At 40.2% G+C, this 17,093-nt stretch overlaps 1 protein-coding gene across 1 annotated transcript in view; it reads left to right on the top strand.

The window, feature by feature from the left end:
- Positions 1 to 17,093, top strand: part of LOC124163408 (E3 ubiquitin-protein ligase MIB2) — a 74,780-nt gene that overhangs the window by 51,019 nt on the left and 6,668 nt on the right. The window contains exons 14-16 of the mRNA XM_046540293.1: positions 664 to 819; positions 7,831 to 8,039; positions 11,969 to 12,417. Of these exons, the coding sequence (XP_046396249.1) occupies positions 664 to 819; positions 7,831 to 8,039; positions 11,969 to 12,417 (814 nt within the window). The remainder of the gene's footprint in view (positions 1 to 663; positions 820 to 7,830; positions 8,040 to 11,968; positions 12,418 to 17,093) is intronic.

Raw genomic sequence — 17,093 nt, forward strand, 5'->3', positions numbered from 1 at the left:
TAAAAAAAATAAAATCGGATGCACAATCATTGGAATTTCTACATTAATGCTAGGATACACCGGGCTTATTATTTCTGTTAGAATCCCCTACGTAAAATGGAAGTGATTGCGCACTAGCTGCATTCACGGGAGCACTGTGTTCCTGTTTTCCAAGCCTCCAAGTGCATGACCACAATCCGTGAGCACAGATACATGTCCCACAGCAGTTGCAACCAGCGCAACTTGTGCGAGAGACGGCTACGTGACGTGGTGCCTGACAGTGTAGTTTCCTACGTCGAGCAGTGGTTTTGAAGCATTCGTGCAAACCACTTTTCTGTATCCGTGATCACTCAGCCACCAGCATTAATAGTACGAGTACAACCATGTTATCACTGCGAAAAAGATCGCAAACTGGGCAAGAAAGCTGTCATTGAGTCCTGGAAGCACTAAAATAACAGAATAATGGACTAAATAATTATATAATATTTGTTTTACATAAATAATTAATATTACAAGACATTAAAGTGAAAGTTTGGGTTATCCGTGTTTTCCGATTATTCGTACCGTCTCTCCCCATCATTAACCCGGACAATCGGGAGTGTAGTGTATTTTATTTCAAATTCTCCGCATGTTTCCACAATTAGTGAATGATAATGTTGTGTGTGTTTTTTATGCTATCCTCAGGGACATTGCTCCCTGGTGGAATTGCTGGTGTCACGAGGTGGTGCATCTGTTAATGCGGAAGATGAAGACGGAGACATTGGCTTGCACCTTGCACTGATGAAGAAGGCCTTTATCTCTGCGGAAATCAATGAACTGGAAGCTCCCTCCATTCATGAGGTAAGTCTATTGTTATCTCTGGTCACTATATGAACGAGCTATTTCACATCTCCAGATTCATGAACCAATGATAGATGGAGTTCAGCCATAGTTGTGTGTGGTGTAATCCTCATTTACTGCTGGCAATGGTGAAGTCAGTCTCTACTTCTCTCCTCAGAACAAAGTTCAGTGTCAGTATTGTGGCATCCCACCCCCGACTCGCCCGGATACCACAATAGAACCCGGGGGAGACGTCGCACAAAAAAAAATAAAAAATACAAATCCGCGAAGATCCCTCCCGCATGGGACCTACGGGACAAAACTATGCCACTCACTTCTCGTAATTCAAATAAATAAAGAAAATATTCCCCTTCTGTGAGGATGATTGCAGGTGGGGGGTCCCCGATTCAAACTGATGGGTGACGTTCGGGCGCTGATGCACTCGTCCAACACGCATTTACGGGAAGGAAATCAGACGGGGTGAAAGGAAGGACGAAGGATATTTTCAATGGGGTGACCTGTGGAGGAATCAGGACAAAAACACTCTCTCAAACACTTTCAATTAAACAAAATATAATTCACACAAATAAGATTGCATATGACAAAACAAACAAAATGAACCCTCTTATACGCTAATGAAATATGAATTGGTGAAAGCCACTTATGAAACATCGATGATAAATTACAATTAAAAAAAAAACAACAATATAACTTGGTTTCTAGATGAAAATCAATATAGAGAATGATGATAACAAATAAAAGTTCGGTGGTGAACACGTAAATATGATACAAATTCAGTGATTTCTTGACTGGGGAGGTAAATGATAGTCCATCCCGTCTCTTGTAAATTTGGGGTGCGAACGTTAATTGTACTTGGTGACTGATTTCACTTTCACTAATGTAATGGGTGCGTTCCGTGACTGTTTGTCTTAACTTGGCTTGGCAGGAGACACAAGGGGGCTTTGGGGGAGGGATAGCTGCAATCTTACTTTATCGTAGTCCGAGTCTGGACCAGGTTGGATCCAACACTCTCTCGTTCCATTTACTGCACTCCTTTCTCCCTTGTTGGAGGAAGCTGCATCCGGAACGGAGATAATGCGTCCTCTTCAACTGGTTCTTTGCTCCTTCGGACGGGGGGGGGGATTCTTCCGGATCAATCTTTCTGGAAACGCTTGGGCCCCTTGTCTCCTCCTGCCGTGCGTCGCACTGATTTTGGGCATAGGCTCCGCCCGACAGTCACTTTGGAATTCTCTCGTTCTCTTTCGTGCACCACCTTTTTATCATACCTCAACTAGGGGTGGGGTAATGCACAATGAAGGGAGGGAGGAGTATTACGCCACTCATTCAGGGAAAACCCGAGCTCCCCTCCTCCCACACACACACACTCACACACAACCATACAAAAATCGACGGAAAACACATTCATCCCCTCTGACTCAACCCACGCCTTCCTCCACGGGCCATGGTTTGGGGGTGGGGTTTTGGAAAGGTCGTGGAACGAGCGGGTAAACAGGTAGGGAAGAAAATGCGCCGAGTAAAATGTATTGTAATGGGGCTTGAACCATTACAGTATTGACAAAAGTAACATCCACAGTCCGATAGTTATGGGAAGTTTTCTTTAATTTTCTGGGAAATGTTAGAGAAATTATGGTCAAAGTTGGGAATTTTGAAAATTGGCATTTTAAAGCAAAAAATCCTTAGTTGCTACAATACCATTGTAATAAAGTCAACTGTTATCATTCTAATATAAAACTTATTTTACAACTGCTGGTGATGTCATGGACTAATTGTTGACGTGGATAAATAAATATATTGAAGGCATGAAAATAATGCAGCTCAAGATATCATTAATGTTATGTGGATCAGGGTTGTTAACTGATGTAATGTCTAGTTTTTTCCCCGGAAGGTCCTCCATATCTCAGTGAACTCTTCACAGGATTCATACTGGGTTAAATTCTCCAATAGTGGAGACCGAGCCAACCAAAAACAAACAAAACAACATTCAGCAGCCCTGAGGATGAGCCCCGAGTTGGGTGCTTGAAACATTGGGTAAAATGGAGAATTTAACCTGGTGGGAATCCCGAGAAGATTTTACCCACATAATTCGCTGGGAAAGTATCAAATCTTATTTCTCCTCCATATCGATAGTTAAGTTCTAACAACATGTATCTCAGATTCAGCTGGTTTGAGACAGGTATCTTAAACGAAGCGTAATAAAATTTAAAAAATAAAATACAAGCAAAAAACAACTCTTTGTTTGCAAATGAATGCTTCTTTTTAAATTTTATGAACTTTTGGTTTTTAATTTCAGTGTGCAAGTAACAAATATTAATAATTTTTTTGCTCTCCTGAAAATCTGCCATTTTTGAGATGCGTGTTGTTAGAACTTAGCCGTCGATATCTCCTTTCAATGTTTTGATGTTCAACTTGTCCATTATCCTCAGGGATTTAGGAATCCAATGGATTGGATTTGTCCGTTTGATTTTTTCTTTGATATGCAGTGGAACTTGGTTAGTACGTTCCTCCCTAGCACATTTTCCTCCTTAGTATGGCAATTTCTCTCGGTCTGGGTACCAACCGAGCAAAATACAGGTAAAACTATTTGGTTAGTACGCTTAAAATAGTGGTGCTATCCTGGGTGGTACGCTCAATTACTTGCCATGAAGCAACCTGCTAGTCGTTTCCTAGTATTTTCCGAGTGTGTAAACCTTCGAATTCATTAATTAGTTAATTATTATCAGCCATTGATCTTCTTACATTCATCTCACATCTATCTTTCTACGACCGTGATGCATCCTAATGCATTTCTCAATGCAAAGAGTATGGGCATCATTACTTGACAAGTATTGCGGGAGCAGATGATGCTTTGTATCCCCACGCAAAACTTAATGCAACAATACTTAATCTCAGTACAAGAAATAGAAAGCAGACAACATTAGACAAATGTTTTAAGGGGATATAAACTGGAGAATATAAAAATCTGCTAATAATAATCATTAAATGTCTTATTAATCGTCATATCAATATTGATATATCAATCGATAAATTCCTTGATATGGGTTCATTCTGAGAGTGTGTACGGCTGTTGCCGGGATTTATGCTAAAGGAAATGTTGCCCAATTTTTTTGATTTTCTACAACAACCAATTGACATTGGTCAGGGTTTTTGTCATTTTCTACTAGTAATCTCTGAGAAAGAAGAAATGACTTACAAGGGGAGACCACGTACCTTGCTCCGCCTTTTTCAATGCCGTATTTTTTATGGCCTTCGGAATGGTGAACACATCCCTGAACTAGTAGTGGTTCCGTTGAATGGGTCTTAGTTTGGCTGTAATTAATTAATTTTCATGCGGTACTTTTCACAAGCTGCCTATAGTTTCATGATATCGCACCACTCGGCAGGTGTGTCGGGTGGGGTAGTGGTTAGCGTTTACGGCTACCACCCAGGGGTCCAGGGTTCGAGGCTCTGTGAGGGCTTTATATTTTGTTGTCTTCATTGTGATCATACGGCGTCAACTTTTTCATTAGTTTTAATTGCGACAAGCATAGACATGAGACTTTTTTATCATCATAATGGCGTTTAGGTATTTAAGAAGTGTCATTTTCAACTCGGATAAGTGAAGGCTCCACTTTCTACTCTCCTCAAAGACATACCGAAAGGTTAACGGGTGGCTAAAACAGTGGCTTTTTTTCGAAAAAATTACATTTGTTGGTGGGCATCTTGTTATTATAATGGATGGGCTACGGAAGATTTTGGGAAGCGGCGAGCATAAGACACATTTGGTGTAATTGTTGCTTTTAACACTCTAGCGGGCGCGATTGTTATTTCTACACAACCGGGAGAATGGCGTACTTTGCCCATGTTATGTGCATATATGATAACACTCGATTTAAAAAAAAATTAATCTTTATTTGTAGAAAATAATTAAAATCTTGTACATTTATAGGTAATACAGATATAAAGGTACACAGGAGGTACACGGCCGGTCGCGCGGTGTAATTTATACGCCACGTGTGACGGGGTTCCTCTTGCTGATCTAAAAAAATTAGCTACAATACCTCGAACTTTGAAAACTCGCAACATAGACAGTCAAAGTACATTGTAGGAATACACTAGATCATTCTAGCCCAGAATGTATGTACGATGTTGAAATCCTTGGTTTTCGAAGATTGACGTATTTTATACGCCACCACGCCCGGTCCATGTCTTCAACTTTTATTTCATCCTATTTGTTAATGGAAATTATATTTCGGAATGGTTCTTTTAGCACATAGGTACTGTGTAAGTAAACTCCCTTTGGAGTAAAGTGAATTGCAAGTGTTCGAGAAGTATGGCATTTTATAATCGTTTTGTGTTCTTATTAATTATGTCTGTACGCATGTTGATGATCGGCGCAAGCCTTTAATGGCATGTGCTCTCGCAAGAGTGGTTTTCATTTTTAATGTGGAAGTTGATTAGTATAAGTAATGAAAAATTAACATTTCGGCGCACACCAACCGTTGCTAGTGTAGTCGTCGTATCTCCGTGTTTGAAATGACACAGCTTAAATACCTAAACGCCATTATGATGATAAAAAAATAGTCTCATGTCTATGCTTGTCGTAATAAAAACTAATGAAATAGTTGACGCCGTATGATCACAATGAAGACAACAAAACATAAAGCCCTCACAGAGCCTCGAACCCTGGACCCCCGGGTGGTAGCCATAAACGCTAACCATTACCCTACCCGACCCACCTGACGAGTAGTGCGATATCATGAAACTATAGGTGGCTTGTGAAAAGTACCGCATGAAAATTAATTAATTACAGCCAAACTAAGGCCCATTCAACGGAACCACTACTAGTTCAGGGATGTGTTCACCATTCCGAAGGCCATAAAAAATACGGCATTGAAAAAGCCGGAGCAAGTTTCGTGGTCTCCCCTTGTTAGCTTAACTTGTCCTCTTAGTGCATATACGACAAATCACTGGAGAATGATGGTGTTTTTATGTAATATCTTCTGGGAAATCTATGAAAACATTGTGATTTTAATTCCCATGGTAGTTTTTTGGCAGCTTAGTGCTAATTTTCTTTATTTTAAATGTGAAAAGAGTTCAGGAAGGCGATCATATAAGAACTTCGGACAGTATGTGTAATTATGATGACTTTTCCATGGATCGCAATTACCCCAACTGCTATTACTGACTTCCCTGGTTAGCACATTTTTTCTGAATAGCACGTTCATTTTTTGTGGTCCTTTCAGAAACGTATTAAACAAATTCTACTGTATTTGATAAAAGATTGTAAACATTGTAAGATCATAAACGCATGGCCTTAACCCATTTGCATCCACAAGCGTATTGGTAAGCGGCCTGAAGTGGGCCACAAACACCCGAAGCGTACCAGTACGCAGTGATATCTTTTAGTTGATCCTGCTGCTATCTTATGAGTTTCTTTGTAAGTTTTTGGCCAGATAATGTGCCTGATAATAGCTGCCATCTGGTGGTTATTTAGAAAAAATTTTCCATTATAAATCGCGTTAGAAATATTTATACGTCTATCAAATGCAAGAGCAGCTAACTCTCAACAACGCATCAAAATCAGTCAAAAAATACTCATATCAAATGTTTTATTTAAACCAACACTACAAATGTGTTCAAATTCTTTAAAAGTCTACGGTGTTTGGGGTCTATTTCAATGATGGTGATGGATGCGAATTTGTTAAACACCCCTAGCTGGTGCCAAACCTGAGAAGATTTTACCTTCAATATATTTATTTAATAGATACCTAACCCAACGTGAGACCAGAGAAATCTTTACTGTGAGGGCTGTTCTCTGATCCACTACTTTTAAGGACACCATCGATGCCACATTCAGCATACCTTGTTTAAAATGGTGGATTCTTGCATTACATCTACTGAAAGAAATAGGTTGCTAATAAATTGTAATGAGTATATGATTAAGTTTTTAATTTTAGTAAGGAATTTTTATAACTAAATCCATATTCGACGCTAAACTGAAAAAAACATCTCGTGTATCAATGAAATTATTGTGGATTAGTAAATGATGTATCACAAAGATAAATTATAACCACTAAACATTTTTTTAGAATTATGAATGCCTTTGGAGAAGCTGCAGGTGCTTGTTTGTGGAAGAGAAATTGACAATACATATTGGAAAATGTGGCAATTGCTAATGGAAAGCAAACCCTACTGTCAAGTGCCAGTTAAGCTCACTATGTGTGTAGTAGACCTGGAAATTCAACCATTAGGACAGCCATTACAAAATTTCTGTGAACAGCATTTTATTTTTATCACTAAAGAAATCACGTGTTTATTTACAGTTTTGCTTGTATTTAAATAATTAGCCTTCGTTGGCATGAATCAAATGCCAATGTTGCGTACCATCACTCAAATGTTGCTCAAATCTCTCAAAAAGCCACTCAAGGATGTATACTTGGTCTTCCCTATTCCTGTGATGTGGCTCACTGTATTACTGACACCACTGCCTGTAACTTGCATCGCTATGGTAATGACTCCAACTTCCTTCTAACCGCATCAAATGTGAATCATGCCAACCCAGTCAACACAACAATTGTGGCCACAATGTGGCCGTACTGTGGTCATAGTGGGTTGCCATTATGGCCCCATAGTGGTTTTGACCCCCGGCCATAGTATGGCCAAGTGTGGCTCGCCATAATGCGGCTTAAGTGTGGATAATACACTTTCTTTATATCAGTTGAATCAATCAACTTCCGTTTTAATAACTTACCAACTAACCTGTATCAATAGCAACCGTAATATACTTATGTTTACAAATTTTTGGTTTTCCGATCTGTGGCATTCCTGAGACAATCCACAGTTTGGCATGTTTGGCAAGCCATAAAATTCTCAATTGTTTATATATTTCCTGAGAATCTAATCCAAAGGGTCTTTCTTTCATTACCCATTGAAATTCAGTAGATATGATCTGATATGGTGATGTAAAATATTTTTTGTGGTGAAGAAATAGGAATGATTTCTGTGTTCTAGATTGTTTTAATTCCTTTGCAGATTTTCACACAGCTTCAGAATAGGACATATGAAGATGAGGATGGCAACACGAAACCAATAGAGAACAAGGTGGCATTTTCGATTGCGTGCTACCTAGTTCAACAGGGCTGTGATCTCAACAAGCAGAACCGCAGGGGACGCTCACCCTTGCAGCTCTTGCCTGTTCCTGCGCTCATCTCCATCCTGAGGGAGTACAGCGCAAGGAGAAGGTTGGTGGTGCTACAGTCATTTGTTTCCTCCATTTCCTCCATTTATGAGTATCGTAAATGACAGCATATAAGACCGTGCCAAAATAATACCACAAAAAAATCACCTGCATCTCATATGTGAAGGTCCAACTATGATGGGTTAAAGTTTTATACCAAATCCATTATATTTATACCAATTGTATTTACTAATATATATTTGTCATTCAATTGAAGAATGTTGTAGCTGTTATTGTTGTTATTAAGCTCATTGCTATTATTGGACATTAATTATTTTTTATTTATTTTATTTTATTTAATTATTGTTTTGCCCTCTTCTGTGATGTAGAATGCACGTATTTGTGTTTGTTCATTATCTAGTTCAAATAAGTATTTGAGGACATTGATACTTGCAATGATGGAAACTGTAGTTATGACGATTTTTTCATCTTTAATGACATTGATAATGATTATGACAAAGGTTTTCGTAGCTTTGAAAGTAACTGAAGTCTTATTTCGTAATTTTAAATTTTTTTCCCCAATTTTGTGCTTTGTTTTGTACCATGTGCAGTTGTTTTGTGTACTTTCATGGTCAAATTAATATATTTTTGAAGATTACATCAATGACTGTGCCATGTGTTTGGCTTTTCTGAAGCATAGTAACTAAAACGAACTAACTTAAGTTGTTGGGGTGCCGCCTGTTTGTGCGGTCTTTTTTTCTTGTGCGTGCCATACAGAAATAAGGGTGCCTCTCATATGCCGTCAATTATGATAATTGTCTTATCCTTTGAAGAGTTTCTTGTGTTTTTCCCTCCGAAAATGTTATGGATGTTTGGTGTAGCTTGTAATAACCTCCCTCATCTCTTTTTTATAACCTTGAATATGATTACAAGTGAAACTTTTTATCGGTGCTTAAGTTGACATTCCACTTCTAATATACAGTGGAAGCCCCTTATAACGAGTACGGGATATAGCGACAAGCTCGAATTAGCGACAGCTACCCAAGGAACCATTTTAAACCCTATGATTTAAATGTAAAATAAATTCGTATTAGCGATAATGGCTCGATTCCTCTCTTGCGCCATTCGTAATTACGACAGGTTGACTTTTTGACCACGTGCCACATCTCTGGAATTCAATGCTTTTAAAACGGCATTTTTTCCGCCAACGTCGACATGTTCCGTATTCTCCTATTCTTCTTTCCTTAAATTTTTCGAGAACACATTTCATTGCTCTTTTGTCATCTCCCTCCCGCGCCTCCACAGTGAGGTTAAAAATTATTCCACCCGTCTGCTAGCACCATGGCTGGTAAGCGCAAGTCCTTGGATTTAAAAACCAAAATGAGAATTATTGCAGATTGTGAAAGTGGAGAGTGTTCAAAGAGTGAAATAGCGAGGCGATTTGGAATTAATACATCGACATTGTTCACTATTTTAAAGAAAAAAGAACAAATTCGTTCGGCAGTGCTTAAAGAAGGGCGTCCAAGCACTCAAAAACACCTGCGGCCCGGAGAGCATCCGCAGCTAGAAAGTGCTCTTTTCTCGTGGTTTTGCCAGCAAAGAGCCGCAGGGATTCCTATCACCGGCCCAATGATGAAGGCTAAAGCTGAGTATTTGTGTGAGAGGCTTGGTGAAGACAATTTTAAGTGCTCGGATGGATGGTTTGCACGATTTAAAAATAGGAAGGGGATATCCCTTCACAAACTATCCGGTGAATCATCAAGTGTTGACGTTAATGCTGTGGAAGGCTGGGCTCCGGTCCTTAAAGACTATTTGGACAATTACAGCCCCTACGATATTTACAATGCGGATGAGACGGGCATATATTTTAACCTTCTCCCGGACAAAACTCTCGCCACTCGAACGGACCCCTGCAAAGGAGGGAAGAAAAGTAAAGACCGCGTAACTGTTCTTTTATGCGCCAATAAGGATGGTTCAGATAAGTTAAAACCGTTCGTGGTGGGGAAATCCGCCAATCCCCGATGTTTTAAGGGAGTTAAAACTCTCCCTTGCACTTACGAAGAAAATAAAAATGCTTGGATGATGGCTGCTATCTTCACGCAGTGGTTACGAGCGTTTGATGCCAGGATTGGTGGAAGGAATAAAAAAGTACTATTATTCATTGACAATTGCCCAGCCCACCCACCAATAGAACTAAAATACGTTAAAATTGTGTTATTGCCGCCTAACACTATGAGCATTCTTCAGTTCCAGTCAGCATTCCCATCAAAAAGTGTGCGCTACTGCCGCTAGAGGTCTCTACGTCCGCTGATATTGCGTCTGATTGCGTGAATCTCTACGAAACATAAATATTGCTATCAGACAGACAAAGAGTGGACTTCATTTATCATTTGTCCTTCTATTTATTTGAAACAGTTTTTCACCCTTTCCACCGAAGATAATTGATATGACTAATATGCTTTTAGATGCCGTAATGCTGTTCGGTTTCATGATTTCGATAGCATTTGAGTCGGCTGTTTTGAAACACGATATTAAACCATTCATAAGGCAGACTTGAAGCACAAGAAGATTACTTCCACCTTCATTCCGCCGTTAACCTGAAAAAGATAGAATTGCAATGCTCATGTGGAACCCTAAAATTTTATCACGCTCCTTTCGTCACCCAATTGCAGCAGCCACCCATCATTTTCATTACTACTCGGAAAGATAGAAGGTATGAATTTTTGAACAGATTCCGAAGTTTTAGCATTTAATAGTCAGATGCATAGCCATAACTGGTAGTTATGACATGTATATTTGGAGCATCCAAGAAATAAGGATAATAATAGCTCATAATGCACAGTTCAGTACGAGTGAGTCTGAAGCTGGGACTTTTAAAATCGACTTCTTAATGCCTCGGCATATAGCATCCTGCATAATTACATATGATTTGATCATAGATTGCAAGTGAATATGATCATTAGTGAATTAAATGTTCAAAATAATGATTTAAAACGGCTATCATGCCGCAATTTTCGCCTCTCGGCAGATACAGCCGTGGTGACGCCTGATGAGTGATTTTTTTGTGACGATGTAATTGCATTCGGTAACAATGACAACTCACTATAGCGACAGATTTCTCTGTTCCCAACAGCTGTCGTTATAAGGGGCTTCCACTGTACATTACAAATAAAAAGACGCATCAAGAACCATAACAAAATGCAGTTGTTGAACCCTCACTCTTGTTACCTTTAAATTTTTACACGTCGTTTTCCCTGGCGGGTGACATCTCATCACAGCGTAACTCGGGATTGTATACATTTCGCATGTTATTCATAAAAGACAAAAGACAGACGGAATTCGGAAGATATTTTGTGCAATATAGTTGCTGAAGGTTTAAATGACGTACATGAATGAAACAGCACTCAAATGGAAAAACACTATTAGAAAGAAGCATTTTTATTTCTTAATTTTATTGAATGCTGTGTGATGGCGTCTAGTCAACAATTTTGAAAAATGTCTCCAATGAAGGCTGAACTACAGCTTTCTTCTTTTCTTGATGTAGGACCTGTAGCAAGCAATATCTCTCTCAAAAAAATCACCTTGATTAAAATCATTACTGCTCTTGATCGTATACGTTCGTACTGTCCGCATGTACTGCCATATGAAACAGTTGAATGCTGGGATGCGCAGTAAACATGGCAGAAATTTCAAAAAATTACAATTAAATGTTCAAAGGCTGAATTTAGTGTACGAAAGACAAGTAAAAGGTTTCAATTTGGAATGTACGAAAGTGTGAATTGTACGAAAGTCAAGTGTCTGAAGATGAAGGACCACCTGTAGTGTGTAAAACTTTTATCTTCATAATTTCAAATGCTGCCCTATTTGGGAATATAATGTATCATAATATATTATTATGATGCAATTAGATTGCGCGTGGTGCTAATGGCCTTAATCGTCTACGTTCACGTAACCCCTAAACCTACTACAGAACTACTTTTGCCTTGTTTGCAGCATATCAGTGAATCCTTCGGCTAGCCACCCAACCACCAGCAGTACTCCCAGCCCTGCCCTGGCAAATAGGCAGCCGAGCAGCAGTGCGGCACCCGTGGAGAGGCAGATGGTGGTGCCCGGGGATGCCGTGGTCCCTCCTTTGCTGATGACAGTGGCGGTGTCAGACGTGGTGAATGGTGGGGGGGCATCATCCCGTGTGGGATCTCCCCTTCCTCCCCTACCTCCCCCCTCCATGACCACCCCAGCATCTTCCGCCAGTCCTCCCCTCATCACCGGGAACAAGTTTGGCCTGCTCACGTCGATTGAGGCGGAGTGCACCATTTGCTCAGAACCCAGTGAACTGGTGGTGTTGGAACCGTGCGGACACAGAGTGGCATGTGCCGACTGTTCGGTTCGAATGAAAAAGTGCCTGAAGTGTGGGGGAGTGGTGATACAGAGGGTTACCATGGGTGAGTAGTCCACCATCCTCGTCTCCTCTCAGCTTCCTGTTTCCTCTTGGTCATACCCTTTTTTCTTGCTGAGGCCCGTTTCACATGGACGCAGACGGTTCGCTCTATGTGCGCCGATAAGGTTCTATTGACGTTAATGGAAGCTTACTCACGAGTGCGGACTGTCCGCATGTCTGGAGCCATCCGCGTGGCTCCTCTGCCCCGGGGATCATCCGTGTGCTTACGGGCCACAGAGGCAGGTTTGTGCTTACACATGAACGTGGATGGCTGATGCGGACCAAGCAGATTGTTCGTAGAATTAGAGCGAGCTTTGAGATAACAGTGTGAGTACGTCTTTTCACCATGTACAGTGAAAGGGAGTGGACGTGCGAAAATAATTGAAAAACTTTCATCAGGACGAATCACGAAAGCTGGTTTTAATTTTCTTAGTGCCACAATAGAGTGCACCCTACACCTCCTTTTACCGGCACTTGTCGTCCGTTTTTTCTAACATGGTATACATCAATTGCTTGAAAAGCACTTGGCAGTATGGCATTCTTCTACCTAGGCAAGCTGATATTGCACAGATACAAACAAATTTCGTACGTGTACCGCGGCGACCGCTCTCCACACCCTGCGCGAGTCACATGGAACGTGGACCATCTGCATCCATGTGAAACAGGCCTTAGGTTGATTGGAAGGCTTGGTTGTGGATTGGATTGGTCATAAATCGGTGATGACGTATATATTTACTGCTATTAACCCTTATTGCGCTAGCGAGCCAATCCATCAGCCTGGGGGGTATGTGCGAAGAGTGCCTAGGACTGATCTATCGGCTGGGTTTTTTTTACACTCACACCTTTTATTTTTTGTGTTTCATGTAGCTTTGGTAACTATTTTTAGTATTTATCATGCTTCAACATACCCGTAAGTTTGCGGAGCAGATTAAAAAAAAAATAGTCTCTGAAAATACATATTAAGCTTTGTGTAAATTTTTAAGCTCAAACCTACAAATTTACCAAAAAAAGCCATGGCATTCTTCAGCATACCGAGAAAAATAGGCTGGCATTGACACGGAAAAATGATCTACTGGCCAAAATCTAGCGTTTAAGTTAGGTGGACAGTCGTAATTTGAGGGTGTGCTCTAATTAGCCTGTGAGTGCACGATTAATACAGTAGACTATCCTTAATATGATCAACATTATTACGAAGTTCTCGTTATTACTAAGCAAAAAGGACGAAAAGGCCTATCCAAGCTATAGTAAAAGAAACGTTATTACGAAATTTTCGTTTTTACTCAATTACGAACCTCAGTCCTGGTCCCGGCAGTTACAAAATGAACTTTATTACGAAGTTCCACAGATAAGGAACAGCATTTAGGTGGATATTCACTACACCAAGTTTTAATAATCGTGCCACGTTTAAGTTCTTCTCGTGTACTGTGCCCAAGAACGTCAATTATGGTTCTTTATTCAGTTTACACTCAACATCACATAATAAGCTTCTTTCCTGTGGACTCATGGTGACCCACTCATAAACGCTTGTAAATTGGACGTACAGTTAGTCCTCTTCCTACGCACATTTGATTTATGAATTTTCAGAGATACAAGCATTCAAAATTTCAAATTTCAAATTTGGCACGTTTCGATTTGGCCGATGCTACGCAGTGTGGCGTTGAGAAACTCTCACTGTGGGCACAATCTGAACGTAGTATCATTGAATCTGGTGTGAATTTAGGAACTGTTCAGCATTTTGCCCGTTCTTCATCACTGCGGGAAGTGGTTTTTTCAGCTCCGAATACGTCGTATGCCAAGCTAGATCAGTTCATCACAATCGTAGGTAGCGCATAAGAGTAATGCCGTGTTGCATTCTGCAGGATAACCATACTCCTGGATTCCTTGCATACAGTCCGGCCGGCGAGAGTTGTCCGATGACGGCACAATAGGAGGGGGAAACAACCCTGCGCCAGCACGGTTTACAGCAAATCGCTGTCCCCCAAATGCACCTCACACCCTTGCCTAGTCATACAACGTTGTCACATGCATATGAAGGACTGAAACAAGCCTGAGCTGCCAAATCAAGCCCTTTCTTTGAATCACCAAAAGAAATTATTCTTCCTCTGGGTCCTTCACGCTCGTCGTCCCTTCCGGCTCCTTTCTTCACAGAACCCTTTGTAGGCGTTTCCCATTCTTACCTGGCGGCCTTGCCCCCTACCCTGACCTAGACCATTCTGCCTGTCATCGGACAACTCTCAGCGACCAGACTGTAAGTTAATCAACTTAGGAACAAGGTCTTGGAATGCATCTAGTTCGTATATTGGACTTACTGTATTCGGGAAGATAACAACCCTCGATTGCGTCATGCTGCATTCTTCTGTTGGGAAACTGAAACGAATTTTCCTGTTTTGTATATACAGTAGAACTTGTTTTGTACGTTTCTGAAGGGACCACGAAAAATGAACGTACTAACCAGGAAAACGTACTAACGAGGAAAGTAAATAATATAGCAGTCGGGGTCATGGCAATCAGTGAAAAAGTCGTCATAATTACAATTACTATCGGTAGTTCTCATAGGATCGCCTTCCTGAACTCTTTTCACATTTAAAATCAAGAAAATGAGCGCTACATTGAAAAACAATACCATGTGAATAAAAATCACAATTTTTCATAGATTTCCCGAAGACGATTCCATGATTACAGCGTCTATCTCCCGTGATTTATCCTATATATATATTAACAGAACGAGGACGAGTGAAGCTCAGACAAGCGAAGACAAGTCATTTTTCTTTCTCACAGCTTACTCGGAGAATATAACAACAACCCGGAGTAAGTCAACTGGTTTTTTAAGCATCATAAAAATAGGGAAAAATTATTGACTTTAAAATTACGGCAACAGCCGTAGACATTCGCTTCTGGAATGATACCATATCGATTGATGACACACAAGATTATTAGATTACGACGTAATTACAAGAAAATTTTATATTAAACAGTTGAAATTTACTTTCAAAATTTGTCTAATGTCGTCTGCTTTCGTTCCAAGATCAAGTACAGTAGATTCCGGTTAATTGGGACATATCGGGACTTGTGCACTTTGCCCCAATTAAGCGGCTGCCCGGATTAGGCGAACTCTCTTGTATATGGGCATAAAAACTTTGAAATGGTAGAAAGAAGACTAAAGAATGGTTATAATGCAACATAAGTTTATTAAACTATTAATTTGATTAATAAATCAGCGAGTTTAGTTAATTTATTATCATTTTTAAGAATTATAACATTTTTGTTAAAAATATTTTTCACAGCCACGGGCGACGCTGAATGAATGTCTTTTACTAAGTCCTATTAAAGAAAAGTCCTATCCTCTTGCGGATACTATAACGACAAGAGCTTTCAAAATAGGGCAAGAATAGGAACATTTGTGAAAAATAAGAGTAAATCAAACGAGGAAAATATAAAAATATAGTATTCTGAAAACAAAAAAAATTAATTTCGTTGCGAGTATAGAGTGTATGTCGCCGACTCATGGCCCAATAAAGCAGCATGCTGCCCCAATTAAGCGGAGAATACTCTGGGATATTCCTCTAATGGGTTCTGTTCTTCAAGATCTGCCCCAATTAAGCGGCTGCCCCAAGTAACTGGTGGACCCATTAAACGGAATCTACTGTATTTTTAAGCTAAGCTTCGCGTGGAGATCCAGAGGATCGTCTGCTCCCGCAACAGTAGTCAAGTAAATACGCACGACGTCGAGTTTATGGAGCAGTACTGCTTTAGATAATGTGGGAATTGTCTAAGACCGTTAAGACTCATTTCTTCACATTTCTTCATCATGATAACTCGTGCAATAGCAACAATTGTCCACTCACGAACTTTGTGCGCAGCAGTGGGCACTCCCAAGCGCTCAAAAGGCAACAGAAGGTGAGGAGCTCGCGGTGGGGAAAATTGGGGCTTCTTATTGGCTGTAGTTTTTCATAGTCAGACATTCCTGAAAAATGGCCGCATTTTATTATTCAGCACGTCACAAGAATTCAGAAATGCATTTGGATAAATTACGGTCGAAGAAAGAGATGTGGAATGAATGGAAGAATGTTAATGGCTAATAATAATAAATTAAATCATGAATTCAGACGTTTGCGACCCTTAAGAAGATACTAGAGAACGAATTGCAGGTTGCGTCACGGCAAGCAATTGAGCGTACTAACCAGGAAAGCACAATTTTTTCAAACGTACTTACCATTTGCTTTTACCTGTATTTTGTTTGGATGGTACCGGGACCGAGGGAAATCGCCGTACTAAGGAGGAAAACGTACTTAGGAGGAACGTACTAACCAAGTTCCACTGTATTTTTGCATAATTTAATTGCATTTATCCTGTACGGTTTTTTTTCGACGATTCCTAAGAGAAACGTTCATACGAACTTCGTTATTACGAACTTCCTGTTTTTCAGTCCCGTGAACTTCGTAATAATGAGAGTCTACTGTAATAGCCTGAAAAATTCTTAAAAACTATGGTTTCAAAAGAATTTACACAAAAAGGTATTGAGGATACAAGGGCATTTGGCCATTGAGCTTGAGACCTGAAAATGGGAGCCATGGGAATATTGGAAAGTAACCGTGAAGTGTGTGTGTCTTGGTCAGGTGGGAGGAGTGAAGGGACACAATCTGTAGAGTTTGCATGAAAAGAAGATCATCATGTCCAGGG

This window comes from Ischnura elegans, chromosome 8 (assembly GCF_921293095.1).
Source record: "Ischnura elegans chromosome 8, ioIscEleg1.1, whole genome shotgun sequence".
Lineage (NCBI taxonomy): Eukaryota > Metazoa > Arthropoda > Insecta > Odonata > Coenagrionidae > Ischnura > Ischnura elegans.